The 19,581-nt window shown below is 42.3% G+C and overlaps 1 protein-coding gene across 1 annotated transcript in view; it reads left to right on the top strand.

The window, feature by feature from the left end:
* LOC124716751 overlaps positions 1-19,581 on the top strand; it is a 324,669-nt gene that overhangs the window by 264,117 nt on the left and 40,971 nt on the right. Inside the window, exons 25-27 of the mRNA XM_047243294.1 lie at positions 1,768-1,994; positions 11,111-11,345; positions 15,629-15,797. Of these exons, the coding sequence (XP_047099250.1) occupies positions 1,768-1,994; positions 11,111-11,345; positions 15,629-15,797 (631 nt within the window). The remainder of the gene's footprint in view (positions 1-1,767; positions 1,995-11,110; positions 11,346-15,628; positions 15,798-19,581) is intronic.

Raw genomic sequence — 19,581 nt, 5'->3', positions numbered from 1 at the left:
ATGAAACCTTCCCTTAGGATTTCTATCTCTTGCTTAATAACAACAAATGAAATCTTCCCTTTCAAATTAATTCTCTTTCTCAATAATAGTAAGTGCAATTTTCGCATACAAATTTAAATGCCGATTATTAAAAGTGATTTGCTGATTATTTCGACGAAACACAGAATGTGTCGTCCTCATGGCCCGCAGTGGTTACCTGCAATAACCCAATTCTTTTCCTTACCTTTTTTTACTGTTACTGAATCGCCATCTGACTGCTACATCGAACTGCGACATGAATATACTTACTCTGGTTTACTATACTCTATTAGCTGCTGGTGGGCTGTCATAATAAGTGGCTAATCAGCAATGCAATATTGCTGGCAAAAATTAATTATATTCTGAAAACGTTTCTTCAAATATTTACGGCTGGTAATGAAATGATTTTGCAAACGTTCAAATGGGACTTTTTACAATAATCTTACAACTAGCATTGCGCAAACATACCTTCAACAGTCTTGAGTTTCTAAAAAATCAATAGTATTAGTTCCTCTTATGATAATAGTTAGCTGATGTCTCTGCACATCCGTTTATAATCTCTTGTAAATCATAGCTGGTGGCTGGCAGGCACACCGCTCCTCTCAACCTCTCGCATCAGACCTGCTACCGACTCGCTTCACATCTCGCTTACTACTGACTTCCTTCGAATGCTAAAGTGCGGTCTCTCCCGCCAACAATCCTTTCTGGTGCAGACAATCCCTGCTACCATTACAAAATGTATCAATGCACGGTCTCTCCCGCTCTTTTCTTAAAATGTATCCATACGCGGTCTCTCCCGCCCTTTTTAAAATTATATCAATGTGCATTCTCTCCCGCCAACAATACTTTGGTGCTGCCACAATTATTTCCAAAATGACAAATATTAATTATTCCTACTTATTCTCGAATCAGAAACATACAAATTTACAGTAACCATACACATCAATAAATATGTACATATTGTATTTATATTACATGTGCCCAGTACTTTGCAACCTCCAAGGCGCTTGGAGTGGCTTGCAGGAGATCAATCTTCGTGCAGGATGTAGGGCACAAAAGGCGCTGGAGCATGTGGCTTGTGGTTTGTTCTTGTCCACAATCACAGGACGTATCTTCTGTTATGAAGCCCCATCTCTTCAGGTTGTCTCTGGATCGTCCAACTCCTGATCGTAATCTGTTTAAAGATTTCCACACCAGCCAGCTCTCGTTGTGTGCAGGTGGTAGTTCTTCAGCTTCTAGCGTCTGCAGATGAGGCGTCGACTTCTTCCATAACTCCAGCCTTGCTTTCTCTGGTGAAATCGTGAGCTTCTCGGATGTTCTCAGGAACCTCTTTCGCGATCTCAGCCGTTGCTGTGGTGGATTATGTCCATGCAGTGGACGGGCACTGTCCTGTTCCACTTTCAGTCTCTCCTTGTTGGCAGCCACTGTTCTGCGTATCCATGGTGGCGCTATTCCAGCCAGGCAGTAGAGCTTATGAGTTGGGGTAGGTGATCAGCCTGCAGGTTTCGTTGTCTGGCATGAGATGACCTGTACCGGACTGGAGAAGCATATTCAGCAGTAGAAAATAGTTTGTGGATGTGATCCCCACTGTGTTCCCGCTAGTTTGCGAATTCCTACTTAGTCCTATTAATGAAATATAAACATCTTTCATAAATTGTGGTTTGACAATAACCAATAGAAATATAGACGTCTTACAATGTGTATGGATTTTAGCAGTGTTGTGCAGTGGATGCTGCGTGCACTGTGCAGGGGCGCAGCAGTTCGACCAGTACGGCAAGATCTTCACGGTGAAGCTGCAGTACGTGTTCTACAAGGAGCGGCCGGGCGTTCGGCCGGGCCAGGTGACCAAGGCGGAGCGGCTGACCACGCGCATCAGCCAGTTCGCGCACCACGCCATCCAGGGCGACTACCAGGGCTGCAAGGAGTTCGGCAGCGACCTGCGCAAGCTGGGACTCCCCGTCGAGCACGCGCCGCAGGTGAGCCGAGGCTGACAGGCCGTCACCCCAGAGTCCAGTAGCTGCACTGCGGACTAAAGCTCTGTATAGGGGAAGTACGGCCACCTTGCCAGTGGCCGCCATTTTGGGCCCACTCGCCGCTGGTGACACATCATGTATCACCAGCGGCGCAGTGGGCCCAAAATGGCGGCCACTAGCTAGTTGGCCGTACTTTCCCTATACAGAGCTTCAATGCGGACCATTCGCGAACACTGTTCGCACTGGCTATCAAAAGTAAAGGGTAAACGGAAATACAGAACATTCTAAGGGCTTACAATTAAAGCAGTACTGTGAAACGAATACCCTTAGCTGCACACAGGTGTTGTTATACATCAACGGGAAGAGTTGAAAATGTGTGCCCCGACCGGGATTCGAACCCAGGATCTCCTGCTTATATGGCAGACGCTCTATCCATCTTTTTTTTTTTTTAATTCATTTTGTTCGATATTGTTCGTTGTGTTTGGTCTGGGCGGACGTCACAAGATATCCGTTCAAGTTGATCATGCCAGTATCCCGTCTCCCGGCTAGACTGATGTCGTGGGTTGACTCCTGTTGCTCTCGTGTCGACCGCGAAGTCGCTACCCCTCGCTATACGCCGCGGCCCACTGGACTCACGTGGCGACCTCGTCTTGTGTCTCAGTGTGTGACCGACCAACCGATCGATCCAACCGCCAATGACCATTGCCTGAGGAACTGGAGCAGACTGGCGGCCTAACACGCAGACTCAGATGCAGGAACTAAGCCCCGACCGGGCGACCACACCGAGCGAAGTGGCACAGTGGCTAGCACACTGGACTCGTTCGGGAGGACGATGGTTCAATCCCGTGTCCGGCCATCCTGATTTAGGTTTCCTGTGATTTCCCTAAATTGCTCCAGGCAAATGCCGGGATGGTTCCTTTGAAAGGGCACGGCTGGCTTCCTTCCCCATCCTTCCCTAATCTGAGACTGATGACCTCACTGTCTGGTCTCCTCCCCCAAACAATCCAATCCAATCCAATCCGGGCGACTACTCGCTGAGTTCTTTTACTTGTGGAGTGGAAAGACTCTCATTTTGTCGACTTTAAAGGTTGATCTGAATGACAGACATACTAGCACTCTGAACGACAGACAGACACTAACTGCCTAACAAATGCGGACGAGAGACAGACCCAGACTGACTTCCTGGCGAGCTCATAGCGCCCCGTAAATGCACGTGAACAGGCAGCCTTTCCCCTTTCCCACCAGAGGGAGACACCAAAGCCGCGATTGCCACAGCGGCGCCACCGCCAGAAATGGATGGCGACTGCTTCACACTACGCGCTGCGGCGCGCTCTTCAAAACAGCAATTTTTACCACGGCTCACTTTGCTTTTTTTTTTATTATTACTACAGAGAGCATGCAGCCCTCTTACCGAACATGCTGAGCTACCGTGCCGGCGCCCATGTGAGTCACCGAGGACACAGAGGATAGTGCGACTGACTGCTGGGACTAAGCTCTGGCACGCCACCCCCCCCCCCTCCTCTTGAGACACACATTCCCCATTCCCAATTTATTGTCCCGCACTATATATTCATAGTGTCCCGCCCATTACACTCATTACTCGCGGCTTTACCGATTCCCGTAAGAGTTCGGGCAATGTGTGTGCATTCGCACAGAAGATGATCAAATGGCCAGAGAGCTATTTAGGTTCACAAAACACGTTCTCAGTGTTAATGTGTTCTCAGTAGTCTGTTACACGTCCCTTGACTTGATCCAGGTGCCAAACCATGGAGAAATTCTTTCGCCATGCACTTCGTCTTTGTGCCGAGCTCTCCTTTTCTCTGGAGATCCAAGACTGGAAAGATAGGAAGTGTGACAGAAAATTAATGGGCATTATTGCTTCGTCATTAACATCAACTACTACTTCGTCCACTTCTGTTTATATGCTTAAGTCAATCATCAGACTCTTCTACCTAACTCAAAACAAGATTGCTGTCGGTAATGCCCACAGTTGACAGAATTTTTGAGCTTCATATTCCTTTAAAGCAATTTTATTTTTTCAGTAGTTCTATCAGTGAAATATACTTCATGCTTCTGCGGTCAAACTTGGCTTTGTTTGAAAAAATACAAAAAGCATGGACAAGAAAGTCTCGGTAATTGAAATAAGAGATATATTAATCGACACTGATAGATGTCTGAATGAAGGGAAGACTGCCAATTTTATCGGCGTGCAAACCAAGATGAATCTGAATAAATTAAAGACTCGGAATCCTAATCAAGAAATAATTAATTTCATTTCGAAATTTGAGGAAGAGACAATGGCTTTCTATATCATAGCATTTGATTACTTAGAGAAATGTGCTTTCTTTTAATAGATATCAGGTATTTGATTGTATGACACTATCTGAAACTCCAGATTGGGTGATTGAAAACACTATTACATACCTGACAAAAGTAGAGTGAAAATTTCAGGCAACAGCTGTTTTCAGGAATATATGTATCTGAAGAGCTTTTTAGAAATGAAGCGTGACTCGGGGAAGAATGGCAATGTGGTGTGCGTACTGTAAGACCTTTGGTACACACACCATCAGATTATTTGACTTGTCGCTCTAACGAAGTAGGCGAGTGTCAGCAATATGTCTCGTGGTCTTATCGTGGCGTGTTTATCTTCTGCTGTTAGGTCAGACTATAGAAATGCCACTTGCACGCTTAGAGTAGCAGATTGACAGTGACCAACTTTAAACAGAACTTCATTAATTTTCACACACATTTATTAAAAGTAATAAAAAGCGTAGACCTTACCTAACTTGATTCTGGATGCTGTTTACAATTGACAATCTGAAGGTCCTTTGGTCTTGGTAGGTTAATCTTATTCTCACAATCTCTGATACTTGGCAAAGTGTCCATTTATCTTGATGGCTATATACAGGAAGATGGTAATCTCATTAGGTGCAGACTGAAACTTGACTATAGACTGGAACAGACTAATGGAGACTGTTACAGACTGGTGCAGACAAATTGCAGACTGACCAATCGGGGGTCTGTACACTCGTTTTTTACGTTTAAACATTCTTGGTATAAACTTTTTACAATATCAATTGCCGGCATACTTTATAATCGTAAAACGCACAGTTAACCGGAGGTAATTAAAAGCATTAACGACTGTCAGTGCGATAGGCGGCAGTTTGCAAGGCCACAGGCGCTGATCAGCTACACGCGACATTCATGTAACTTCCCAGCCCACAGCGAATAACGGTGCGCGCGCATCCCATTGCAAGGTTCTTTCCCTTCTCTAGCTTCCACCACAGAGAAATTAGGGGGGCAGTGCAGCTGTTGCAGGCAGTTGGGAGTCATGCAGTTCCTACGATTCTCTAGCTCTTTTAAAGACACGAGTGTTTTTCTATTCTTTAGCGCGCTACAGTGCTGAAAGTACTTTAGATGTAAACGAGGGTAAATATTTTAGTGTTTCATAGTGTATTCGGGCATGTTATTATTTATTCATTATAGTTTTAGTGATTTCATATTTTTTCTGTGTGTGAAGTTGGGTTGCTGAACCAATGTGTACGAAGTAGCGGGCTTCTCGAAAGATACAAACGTAGAAGATTGTAAATGTGGGCAGGAAAGTCTCTGGAAAATCCGTTTGGGGAAATTTGTTTTGAGAGAAAAGCAACTGGTCAAACAGGGACTACCTACACCAAATATTAAATATAGTAACTAAAAATTGTCAGACATTTTCAAGAATCTTGGTGCTTCTCTTACAGACGGTTATGTGGCTGTAAAGAGACAAAAGAATTGTAGTTGGTCACGTGTTTTGTTTTCTTGCTGTGTGTTGTGGACAAAGAATGGCGTGAATGACATGTGCACGAAAATTCATTAGACCATACTACATCTGTATGAACACTCGTTAAATTTGGCATTAGAAGGATACATTTTTGTTTCAACAATGCCTTCATATCAAATGTTCAGAAGTAGTATCTTCTAAATACACAGTCGGTTTGTTGGCACTTCAAAAAAGATTGTTCAAGTCCAGAAACAACGTCATTCTGCGACTCTGTGGTCGAAGTTTTCGATCAGAAGGATCACAAAATTGACCTCAAATATAAATAAAACTGTGTGCACCGGAACTTTTAATATCATCTTGATCATGTAGATGAAATAACGAGTATTTTTCAAGAATTCGGTATCGCTCAGTAGGCCTGTCCTTGACGAGGTTGGGCTTGCTCTTTCATAGACGGTATAAGGCATAGTTCTGTGTAAGGCGGGGCTTACACGGGCATGTTTATGTGCGCCAATTGACAAAAAATGACGTGCGCCAATGACCGTTCAGAGCGCTTGAAAATTTTCAGTCCAAGCAAGTGCAGTTCAGTTTTTCAATATGGCGCTAACTGGATTAATACGCGCGTTCATTCGATTCGTATCGTTAACTGCAATACAAAAAGTTACAGAACGCTTGAATTGGGAAAAAAGAAGACGCAGATATTGGGTTCTAAAGTGGGCTGCGAGGGGAAATATTTTAGGAGCGTCTAGAATGCTAATTAGGGAAAGTGAGGACGAAACTTCCATTGAAAGCCATTTTTGAATGAACAGACGCTACGGTCGCAGGATCGAATCCTGCCTCGGGCATTGATGTGTGTGATGTCCTTAGGTTTGTTAGGTTTAAGTAGTTCTAAGTTCTAGGGGACTGATGACTTCAGATGTTAAGTCCCATGGTGCTCAGAGCCATTTTTTGAATGAACAGATGGAGTTTTGAATATTTACCGAAAATCGTAGGCACTTATTGTAGTGTCACCGCCAGACACCACACTTGCTAGGTGGTAGCCTTTAAATCGGCCGCGGTCCGTTGGTATACGTTGGACCCGCGTGTCGCCACTGTCAGTGATTGCAGACCGAGCGCCGCCACACGGCAGGTCTAGAGAGACTTCCTAGCACTCGCCCCAGTTGTACAGCCGACTTTGCTAGCGATGGTTCACTGACAAATTACGCTCTCATTTGCCGAGACGATAGTTAGCATAGCTTTCAGCTACGTCATTTGCTACGACCTAGCAAGGCGCCATTATCAATCGCTATTTATCTTGTGATGCATGTACCGTCAGACCGATGTTCACCAATTATGGATTAAAGTTAAGTATTCCAGAAGCTACGTACTATTTTTGGTACTATAAAGACCTTGTCCTGTTCCAGACCTCACGCCATCCTGCGTGAGCTCAAACGCGTGCCTTTCGGCCTCCCGTCCTAGTGGATTGGCTGTCTTGCCAGTCCACAACACTTATATTCAGAGATCCCCCTGATGCGGGATGCTTACCAAACGGTTCTTGGCTTCTCTTGCTGCTACAGTGTTCTTCATAGCGACCAGCAGTAGAAAATGACGGCAATGTTGGCTTATAAATTGCGCTAACTGAAGATCCGCTCCTCACTGAATTCTTAACTTCGTTGTTGTCTATCATGTATGCATTTCGTCAATTTCGGATTTTGGCATTTACTCCACTTTCATCAGTATATGATGTCAACTATCGAACGGACAAAATCAGACTGTATACCATTCGGCAAGAAGAGCCGTCTTCCAAAGACGCGGTAGGGGGTAGCCAACTTACGGAAGTAAATAATAGCCCCAGCTACAACTTACATTCCAGTTGCGATGGAAATGGAATCATCGTATGGCATTTTTGGTCGGGAGGCCCCATTCGGGAGAGTTCGGCCGCCGTATTGCAAGTACTTTTTAGGTGACGTCACATCTGGGACTTGTGAGTCAATGATGATGGACACACACAACACTCAGTCCCCTGCCGGGAATCGAACCCGGGCCCCCTGCGTGGTAGGCGATAACGCTACAGCTACGATACGGAGGTGGACGCCAATTGGGATGAGGTGCGACTTTGCGTGTTTGCACGCGCATCTGTACGTGCGTAGGTCAACTTGTGCCAGCGATACGTGCCCGTCTACACCCTTCTTAATATTAAGGCGTGACGCGACACAGTACCGGATGATCGTAAACTATAACATAGTAATGATAACGACAATAATTACAACACAATGCCAAATGAATAATAATAATAATAATCATCATCTTATAATAAATGAAAAGCGCTAGTTTGCTTTGGTTGTACCTGTAGAACGAAAGCAAGCTAGTGCTTTTCACTTATTATAATGTCGTTCTTTAACCAACGGAAGATTCACTCAGCATGTTAATATTGTAACTTTTAACGATTTTTAGAACCGATTGCAGTTACTGATTTTTCGATATTAGGTGAATCATGGGACATTAAATAAGCCTGGTGTTGTTTTTTAATATGTATGTAGAGTTGCGTTCTGTATGGCAATTAGTGTGCTTTAATTGTGTGTACATGTGCAGTTCATTAAACTGTAGGATTTGTAGGCACATACACATAGTTACACATCAAATGACGCAGCACGCACTAAAGTGACAACACAGTTTATCACGGGCAAGTTACACAGTCTTTTTATGGAAATATTATTTGAAGGTTTAATGCCCGCAATATGAAACACGTAAGGAGCGGTATGGTCCCAGGTTCTTTTTGCATTGCAATTTTATTGAAATTAATGTTACGTTAATGTTATGGGTTCTCGTAGAGAAATACTATTATGTGACGCATTTATCATTGCGGAGTAAGATAATTTATGTGAATGTACGTATCTGAGATTAGATAGTTGTTATGCGGCAACCGCAAGAATTTACTGAAAACTGCTATTAATTTTTGCAATAAATTAAGTTAAATAATTAAATAATATAATTAATCTTTGCAAATAAATTAAAATGAGACTAAAGTTAAATCATATAATCAAAATGCAAACTTCGTTAGTTATTGCCGCGGCTCTGTGATGTTTAATATTGGCAATATTCAAGTAAGACGTTGCGGCCACGCAAATGGCTGACAACAATCGTTGTAGGCTTGCACTGTATTGCAGTTTCTGTTATTCTGAAAAAAAAGTCATTACTTTTCTGCAATGTAGGGACACGTACAAATTTTAAGACGAAGTAAACACACATATTCAACCAAAATGCAGTGCAAGTACGTCTTTCCTCATCCGAGACCAAATTAATCAGGCCCACATAAAATCATTCCACTGTTGCACAGCTGATAATATTTTTAACGTAGAACAAATGCTGGTATACATAATAAACCGATATTGTTTTATAAATTATAGAGCGCAGCAATCAGTTGTCATTTTTTTGCAGGTTTTCTTACGCAAATCTATATTTCGGCTAGTGCCTAGCCATTATCAATGCACTATTTTCTGATCTCGATGCATTCAAAGAACTGTGAGTGACACCCGAACAACAGGCTACTAACATGCATCGATATTACCAAATAGTGCGTTGATAATGGCTAGGCACTAGCCGAAATCTAGATTTGCGTAATAAAGCTGCAAAAAAAGACAACTGATTGCTGCGCTCTACAATTTATAAATCGCATAACAGTCGCTGAGTGCACCCACTTTCCGAGTGGAAGGTAACCTGATGAAAACCGATATTGTTTTTAAACACAGTTACGTTGAATGATAATTTTTTTCTGAACATTTCACGTACGCTGCGGCTGGGAAATGATCCTGCAACAATGTGACCAACGCCGACCGAAGAGAATCGTTCAACGTTACAGAAGTGTAACCGTTCCGCAAATTGCTGCAGATTTCATTGCTGGGCCATCAACAAGTGTCAGCGTGCGAAACATTCAACGTCTCAATTCGTTATACTGTTCGTTATTCCGTATCAATAAGTATTGTTCTTCCCAGAGCAGCCAGTGCACTGGTTTTTGAACTGCCTCGGGAAGAGTGCATCATTGGTTTACTGACTGTTTTCATTGAATTCAAAAAATGTATTGATTGTAAAGTGGAATATTTTGAGAAACAATAACACAGTTCCAGCTATTTTAAACTGACCCTAAGACTTATCTTAGAAGAAAGGTTAAGGAAAGGCAATCCTACGTTTCTAGCATTTGTAGAGTTAGAGAAATATTTTGACAATGTTGACTGGAATACTCTCTTTCAAATTCTGGAGGTGGCAGGGGTAAAATACAGGGAGCGAAAGGCTATTTACAATTTGTACAGAAACCAGATAGCAGTTATAAGAGTCGAGGGACATGAAAGGGAAGCAGCGGTTGGGAAGGGAGTGAGACAGGGTTGTAGCCTCTCCCCGATGTTATTCAACATGTATATTGACCAAGCAGTAAAGGAAACAAAAGAAAAATTCAGAGTAGGTATTAAAATCCTTGGAGAAGGGATAAACACTTTGAGGTTCGCCGATGACTTTGTAATTCTGTCAGAGACAGCAAAGGGCTTGGAAGAGCAGTTGAACGGAATGGACAGTGTCTTGAAAGGAGGGTATAAGATGAACATCAACAAAAGCAAAACGAGGATAATGGAATGTAGTCGAATTAAGTCGGGTGATGCTGAGGGAATTAGATTAGGAAATGAGACACTTAAAGTAGTAAAGGAGTTTGGCTATTTTGGGAGCAAAGTAACTGATGATGGTCGAAGTAGAGAGGATATAAAATGTAGATTGGCAATGGCAAGGAAAGCGTTTCTGAAGAAGAGAAATTTGTTAACATCGAGTATAGATTTAAGTGTCAGGAAGTCATTTCTGAAAGTATTTGTATGGAGTGTAGCTATGTATGGAAGTGAAACATGGACGATAAGTAGTTTGGACAAGAAGAGAATAGAAGCTTTCGAAATGTGGTGCTGCAGAAGAATGCTGAAGATTAGATGGGTAGATCACATAACTAATGAGGCAGTACTGAATAGGATTGGGGAGAAGAGAAGTTTGTGGCACAACTCGACAAGAAGAAGGGACCGGTTGGTAGGACACGTTCTGAGACGTCAAGGGATCACCAATTTAGCATTGGAGGGCAGCGTGGAGGGTAAAAATCGTAGAGGGTGACCAAGAGATGAATACACTAAGCAGATTCAGAAGGATGTAGGCTGCAGTAGGTACCGGGAGATGAAGGAGCCTGCACAGGATAGAGTAGCATGGAGAGCTGCATCAAACCAGTCTCAGGACTGAAGACCACAACAACAGCTATTTTAAAGTAATCGTTGTATGATTCCCTAAAAATTTTCAGTGTTGCCCTCGTAATGAAAACCTCTCTGCAGGAAAGTGTACACCGTGCTCTCTCGCCTGCCGGCAGATATCGCAGCTATTCAAGATCGGCTGCCAGAACTACGAGGACATCAAGCAGTTCGGCGTGTGCGTGGAGGAGGCGCTGTTCCGGCTGTCTGCGCACCGCGACCGCGCGCTCAACTACAAGACGGAGGAGGTGCAGATCACCGCCGTCGACGAGCTGTACGTCGAGCAGGACGCGCACGGACACATAGACAAGCAGATCGCCCGCGTGCGACTCTTCTTCCTCGGCTTCCTCGCCGGTAACTCACTCACAGTAGTGGCATTAATTCTGGACGCTTTGTAGACATCTACGCGTGTGCAACATGTCCTTAACTTTGCAGACAAGCTTCAGTAATCATTGTCATGAAAGTCTCTTCGGGTTTGCTGCCGGATCCTAAAATCAACTTGACTCGATATTTCGGCGGTCCAACTGGTCGCCATCTTCAGGAAAATGCTGCTTCTGCAGATGAGTCCCGCTGAGAACTAGAGATGGGGGATCCGCTCCTGAACTAATTCATAGAGTTGAATCTTTCAAAGGAGTGAACAATCAGTGATTCAGAAAAAAAGAACGGTAGCTCCAAACGTTTCCCACAGCAGAGAGAGAGAGAGAGAGAGAGAGAGAGAGAGAGAGAGAGGGAGTCGGAGCAGATCAGTGGGGCCTCTGCTGGTCAGAGCACACTGCACGCCACACAACACAGCCAACGCCGGCCCCTACCCTGCTTCTGCCTTGGCTGCCTGCATTGTGCAGTGCCCCATTGGATTTTGTGTTTCACATATGCCGTGCCCTCTCTGTGCTTCCTCTGCCGCGTGCAGTGTCTGGCGCACCTTAGCATAGCACTCCGTCGGCGATCATTTCAGTCGCACGTCCTGCCCTCTGGGCAGTTGATGCGAGCAACAGGACAGAGAGCCTCCTAGCAGAGAACATAAGAACTACTTGCAACAACCTTCTCGCAAGAGAACGGACGATTTGTCTCCGAGCGGGTGAGTGGTGGCAGTTCACCGCTCCCCCCACCCTCGGAACTCGCCAGCTCAACGCTCACCCCACCGTTCTCGACTCTAGCCAGAGCGTTGAGCAAAGCAACTCAGGTGTCACTCTGGTCTCTGCGGTCTTAGCTCACGCAGTAATACAGCTCGCGTCTCGACCTGCTTGACTCGGCGCCTCTGCATCGGAGTTCGTCTCTACTGGATATTGTTCTTCCTAGTAATACCGTTACATATATTACATAATTATGTTATGTATACATCATTTGTTTTTATTTTATTTTTATTTGTTTAAACTGATCAGATTAGGTTCCTGACGGCTCCTCTTACTATAGGATTTTTTATTATGGTCTCTCGAATTTACACTTTAATTACGAGCGAACCGATACACGTATAGCAAAAGTGATACACCAATATTTTCCTTGTTTTAATCTGCGGAAGGCTATATGCAGCACTTTGGTCTTACAGTCAAATTTATATATTTTTTTCTTATTTTAGTGTGGATTTTGCGATTTTAGGCGTCTTCGGATGGAAATGTTCACTTTAAAAATATATGGCTTGCGATGTATTTGTACGAGGTTAATGAAATTTTAATACATTATAGCCAAATATATTGTTAATGTAAATCTCAAGTTACATTTTCCGATCGCCCAAAAAACCACGATAGTGCAAAATATATTAATAATCAAAAACTTGTCATATCGTGGGAATTTCAATAAACAATACAAAATTCTTACTCATTATCTGCGTTACTTCAAAATAGGATCAAATAAGATCAAAATACAGGTATAGTACTGGAATAAACCAAGTTTAAAGGTCAATGTGCCTTCCATTTATTTTCTGTTGTGAGTGAGTGGTGAGCCATGAAAAAGAGCTAGTTCATTTCAGGGAGTGAACAGTTCTGATCCGATCTCTGAAAAGAACAGTTTTGCCCATCTCTACTGAGAACTGACGCCAGGTTGCAGATCGACGTCCTATATAGGCCACCGTTCAGTACACGGCGCATGCGCCGCCCATCGCGGTTTCTGACTTCCAAAACAGGGAGGTGGCGCCGCCTTTAGTGAAACACTGCTAGCAACGATATATCGCAATCAAGGCCGCACCGAAGAACGTTCAGTTTTGATGCGAGATAATACAAGATTCCACGTTTTGCTAAGAGGAAACCCATTGTCTCTGTTGATTAAATTATCAGCCAACCTAATTTCAGTCGCCTCTTTATAGACACTGTTCCAAAAACTGGAAATGTTGGCAACTACAACAGTTTCTTCAAATTTCATTTTGTGTCCCTCATTTAGCCAGTGTTCTGCTACCGCCGATTTTTCCGGCTGTTGTAGCCTCGTATGACGGCGATGTTCCACACACCTGTCACGCACTGTGCGAATAGAATGGCCAACGTAACCTTTCCCACATTGACACGGAATTTCATACACCCTGGGTTTTGTAAGCCCCAAATCATCCTTCATAGAGCCGAGCAGAGCCCTAATTTTAGAAGGTGGACGGAACACACTCTTAATGTTAGAATTCCTTAAAATTCGTCCAATCTTAAACGATAAGCCTCCAGCATAAGGAACAAAGGCCACAGATCTATGTTCCTCTTCATACACCTCCGGAGAACGCTGGCCTATATAGGACGTCGATTTGCAACCTGGCGTCAGTTCTCAGCGGGACTCATCAGCAGAAGCAGCATTTTCCTGAAGATGAAGATGGCGATCAGTTGGATCGCCGAAATATCGAGTCAAGTTGATTTTAGAATCTGGCATCAAACCTGAAGAGACTTTCGTGACTTATTACGCCAGGAAAGCCTACGTAATCACTTCAGTAATTATTTTTTATGGCACATGCCAGAAGAGTGAGGGTATCCCCATAAAGGAGATCCTTGAGAGACACACAGGGATTTTTGTAAGTCATGGTATATGTAGAAGAGCCCATAGCAGGGAATCTGTCCATAGCCCTCCATGACATGTGAGAGCAGTCTGTAGGATTTGGTGCCAGTGTTCTAAAATACCATTATTTTGTGCTTGGTGAGCTGCTGTTCAGAAGTGCAGGGCACCGCATAAGTGACAGTGTTCAGTAAGTACTTACTCAAATTGTCTGCCTTGGGCTGTTGTTGTAGTGGCAGGACAACCAAAATGGGAAATGTATAGGTTGACAAATGATTTAGCAACAATGTACAAAATTCAAGTAATCCAGAACCTGCTCAGTATTCTGTCAATTGTTGAAAAAATACAACAATAGACCATTTGAATCAGGGAAGGGCCCAGCACTAAGTGGACGTTCTGAAAATGGCCCTTAGGAATGGAATAATGGCTGAATCATGGCTGTGCGTGCAGTCCTGTTATGGACCACTGGTGGCAGTGCTTGCTTGCATAATAGATTTGCTGTTGGACGAATCCTGGGGTGTGAAAGCCGGTTTAGTTTATTGAAAATGGCTCATCTCATGGTGAGTGGTACCAGTGGATGAAGGCAGTTTTCAGAGACATTGCATAATACTCATTTAGAAGAGCTAGGCATGTTGCTGGGTTGAATGTGCAATCCCATTGTGTTGCCATGTGTAAGTTTACATAACAGGACATCCTTTACCTGCACTGTCACAAGTTTGTCAAAATCAGTATCTGTTGAGAGAGCATTTATCTGTGAAAGGGAATCTGCTGTGACATTGTCCACACCTTGTAGGTGTTAGATGTCTGTTGTGCATTGCGAGAAGAAGTCAAAAAGGAGAATGTGCCATGTGCAAGTCTTTTACACAGTTTCGAATAGAATCTGCTAGGGGACAGGAAATTCAAAAGTAAAACAAAAGCATTTCTTTGCTAAAGATCATCAATTTATAAAAATACTTTCTTGTTGTAAAAAGTATGCTCTAGCAGATTGTGGGGTAAAGTTACCAGGACAGGAAAAGTGGCTATCACATGTTTTTTATCCAGAACACTGCGGCTGCCTGCCCACTGAGAAGTGGTCATACTAGTTCTAATACACACCACTGTTGATCTCTCTGTAAAAGCCTTCATTAAAATGCATATAATTCTACATATTACTTCCTTTTTCACTTAAAAATTTAGCATGATACGTTATTCTATATAGATTCAAAATGTATAAGTGGCAAGCTTATAGTAATAATATAATAGTTATAATAATAATAATAATATTAGGTGAAAACTCGGTCTCCTGTAGAGTGGCCACTTTACACCACCACCCCCTAACAATTAGTTATAGTTACTACGTGCCCTTTTTTTAAATTGAAATAATGATTTTTGTATGAACATGAATCTCAACTTTGTCTTCTTTTTAAAATGCGTAGTCATTAATAACAAAATTAATAAAACTTATAGAACACCTTAATAATATCACTTGTCCTTGTTTTTTCATCAGTTGATTAAATCATACAACTGTACAGTAAAATCTTAGACAATTAAGAAATTATCCTCGAATACTGCATCGTAGGCATTTAATTCAAAAATTACTCTGCTCAACAGCACATGCTATATGCCTGCTAACAAGCTCATTTGTGTAGTGAAATTCTATGACAGATACAGGGAAAATCATTTGGTGGTTGTGTCGGTGACAGGCATGCCAGATGTGGAGCTGGGAGTGAATGACCTCTGGCGGCAGGGAAAGGAGGTGGTGGGTCGGCACGACATCATCCCCGTCATCACAGAGGAGTGGATCCGCCTGGAGGGTGTTGAGTTCCACAGCTGCGTCCAGCAGGACGAGTACGAGAAGTCGCGCATCATCAAGTGAGTCCGGGCCAGAATAAATGTGGGACAGTATTCACATAATGGAAATGTTAAAGTTGGAAAATGTACCATTCTGATGGTGAACTGATGAATTTGGTAAACTTCATTAACATTTTACAAAAATGTATTATCTTTTCTCAAGGTATGAACAACGCCCTCTAAGCATGTGGGCCATCTAGATCCCTTTTGCTGCATTTCTTCATAAAAGATCTACAGCTACATACATACTCTTGAACAGGATGGGAGGAGGTTCTCATGGAAGTATCTTATGCCTGAATGCTGAGAGGTGTCCATACTCCTAGGTAGATCCTTTTTCTCTCAGGTTTGGTTCCAGATTTGTTAGGTCCTCAATCAAATTTTGATCCGTTTGCTGCTGAACTTGTTCCTCTGTCATGGTCAAGATGGTTGATGCACTGTATAATTATTGTGTGTATACAGGTATTTAAACCTGGTTAAGTTATAAGTTGCTATGGTCTCTCTTAGTACGCTTCCTGTTGAAGATGTATATTTTGATGTGTATTTGCCAAATTTTGCTACATGCCATATTAAAAGTGTCAGACTGCCTTTTTCCTAATTTCCTGTGGATTACTTCCAATTTTTTTGTTGAGTGGTGCTTGAGAGCACATTCCTTGGATTCTTGTTCTGGTCACTGCTGTTTTGTTAATGAGCGTATGATATTGTACCCCTGCTAGTGCTGACCACTACAAAATTGTTTGAGTGTTCTGGTTTTGGTTCTATTATTTCTGCCACTTCTTAGTTCTATAAGGTTAAACCTGTTGCATGCTCCAACACATAATTTTCATAAGCTGACACCAAGAGAAATTTCAGTTAACAGTACTAGGAACTGAGCCATTTTTCCCAGCGTGGTCCCGTTTCTTCTAAGTCTGTTGGTGGTGCTTTTGATCTCCTATGTCAGTGCTGAAATAATATGAACTGCCTCTTCTGTGTATCTGGTTTGATTTTAGATTTACTCAGCCAAAATTAGAGTTTTCTCATGTACCTTTCTGTTTTCACAGTTAGACAGGCTTCCAATGAAGAGTTTCACCTATACAGTTTACGAACAGCGTAGGGTGCTAGACCCTCTCTCCAGCTGTCAGGTGGTCAAATGTCTGCTGTGTATAAATTATTCAACAGTAGAAAGATAATTTCTCTTGAAATACTCCTTTATCAGGATGGCATAGCGTTCATGGTTTGCTTATGCGCAATCAGGAATGTTGATAAAGTGCAAGAGCAGTTGTTTTCAGGTTAATCTTTGTTGCTTCTTTTTAATTTGTTTATGCAGACAGGCTAACAACAATGAATAAAAAGAGCTCATCACTGTTCCTAAAATAATTATCTGTGATGATAATAGCTGAATAAAACAAAGGAGGATCACTACTACTTTTCATCTTCTTCATCCAGTGCACCCAAGTCGTACTGACAAGTATTCACTTTTGGGTGGCACACATAATGCACTCTTTCTCATAAGCAGAATTGCATTCACCATCACATTAAACAAACTTACCAAGAGTCATACTGCAGGACAAAATTTCTAGCTGCTTCTATTTTGGGCTTAATAATCTGCTCTTGCATAATCTACAGGGTGTATAGCAAAAGAGTCCCTGATTTAAAAATTAACTATGTCAAAAACTTACAGACAAATGCAACAAAAGCCATGTTTTTTGTGAAAGCTGTAAGAATTTATACAGTACAGAATTTTTGAAGTAGGTTGAAAAGCTGCTAACACATGGCACTATATGTTTTGCATCTCAGACAGTATGAGTGGGCATAATTTAACTCATCCTCTCAAGGGAATATTCACAATCACATCACACTCATTTTGAAATGTCCACCACTCTCATTATGGAGGTAGTGCAATGAACAATGAAATTTGCAATTTGCCATCACACCCTGTTGTGTGTCTACAAAGTGGATTCAGATGCCACATAGGTCACCAATTTAAGTTTATCCAGCATCGAGGGATGATTCCAGTACACGGTGTATTTCAGTGTGCCCTAAAAAAATGTAGTTACAAGGGGTCAGGTCAGGCAGATATGGTGGTCAGTCCATCTCTGCACTATAAAATTTGAAATAATCCATTGCAATGATTCTGTTCCCAAGAAAGTGACACACCTGTTTGGTGTGATGTGGTTTGGCTAGCAGTGTGGCAAAAAATTTTTCCCAAAATTGCATCGTAACCATCACTAGTGATCATTTCTCACATGAAAAAAGGGCAAATAATGCCCAAACAGTAATTCTGGTTTCACTTCAAATGAATGGAGATTTTTCAGAACCCCAGAATCATCAGTTCCACGTACAACTCCAATCAGGGGAAAATGTGCTTCATCTGTGATACAAAGCAACCAACACAGCCATTTATTATCAATCATTATGAGAATCTGGTTTGCAAAATGAGGCCTTCTGTCACAGGGCTCATAGATAGGGCTTGGTGGCCTTGGATTTTGAATGGAAACTTGTAGACTCTGTCTCAGTATTTTCTGCATGCTTGAATGCTGCAAGCCAGCCTCCACTGCTATTCTTTGAATGGAGTTCCTTGGACTGGGTTCCTTGGGCTGGGTTCCTTGGACTGGGTTCCTTGGACTGGGTTCCTTGGACTGGGTTCCTTGGACTGGGTTCCTTGGACTGGGTTCCTTGGATTTTGCTGAATAATTTCAGAAAACATGGTGACTTTTTCAGGAGTAACTACAGTTTTCCTGGGGTCAACATTCCCCACTTGATAATCAGCATGCTGTCTGTTGGAATTTGGCGAAGAGCTTATGATTGTTCTTCTTTTTGAGTCCTATCAGGACTCTAAATTGTGTTTGAAAACTGTGCCTTTTTGTGTGGGGCAGTGGTCTAACCTGCAGTTTTCCCATACCTGAAAAAATACGTTGTTCAATGGAATGCATGTGTTCAACCTCTTCTTTCAGTACACTAACTCCTTACATGTTTCAATAGTGGAACTGATCACTCTGAGCTGTGACTATAGTGTCATCTGTTAGCGGCTTTTCGAAACTTCTTTTGTAACTTCTGTATAAAATTCTTACAGCTTTTACAATAAATATACCATATGTTGCACTCCTCTATCAGTATTAGTTTACAAGATATTTAATTTTGAAATCAGGGATTCCTTCATTGGATATTCTGTATATAACACAGATAAAAGATGTTCAGTAATCTAGCTGCAGCAGTTCATAGCAATATCTCAACATTTTGAGTATATCATCCATCATATTTATCATGTGTGAACCCAACTGTTGAAGATGTTATCAAATGAAGTCCTATTTATTTGCTGCAGTATTGTGTGTAACAAAGACCAGTGAGGCCCTTGTCTCCATCCTGAAGTAGAATGAGGTGTCAGAAACAAGAATTGAATGTAGAGAGTGAGTACATAATGATAATTGTAGCTTAAAATACAATAAATACTGTATGGGATAAGCTGCTTGGCTGAGGGGAACAGTTCATTTCGAAGCAGCTGTCGAGTGCCATCAAATTTGATGTTACAAATGGAGGGATATATTTTATTGGGAGCATGGTTTGATTTGGCACTTTTGGCATTGCCTAAGCACTGTTGTTGCTGTTGTTGCACTAGATGCATGGACTTTTGAAACCAATCGTATTGTGCTACAAATGCAAAATTTCAATAATGCAATCCACATATCTGTTATATACTATTCTGGCATAGGGTGACAGACTTACATAAGTAAACACCACTTTCAGATATGTCACAGTTTTTCCCATTAATTTTAAGAAGTGATATTAGTGTAATCTGAAGAAAAAGTAGTTTGTAGGAGCACAGTTTCAG

Source organism: Schistocerca piceifrons, chromosome 9 (genome assembly GCF_021461385.2).
Source record: "Schistocerca piceifrons isolate TAMUIC-IGC-003096 chromosome 9, iqSchPice1.1, whole genome shotgun sequence".
Lineage (NCBI taxonomy): Eukaryota > Metazoa > Arthropoda > Insecta > Orthoptera > Acrididae > Schistocerca > Schistocerca piceifrons.
The sequence above is the reverse complement of the archived record's forward strand: the minus strand, read 5'-3'. Positions and strand labels throughout refer to the sequence as shown.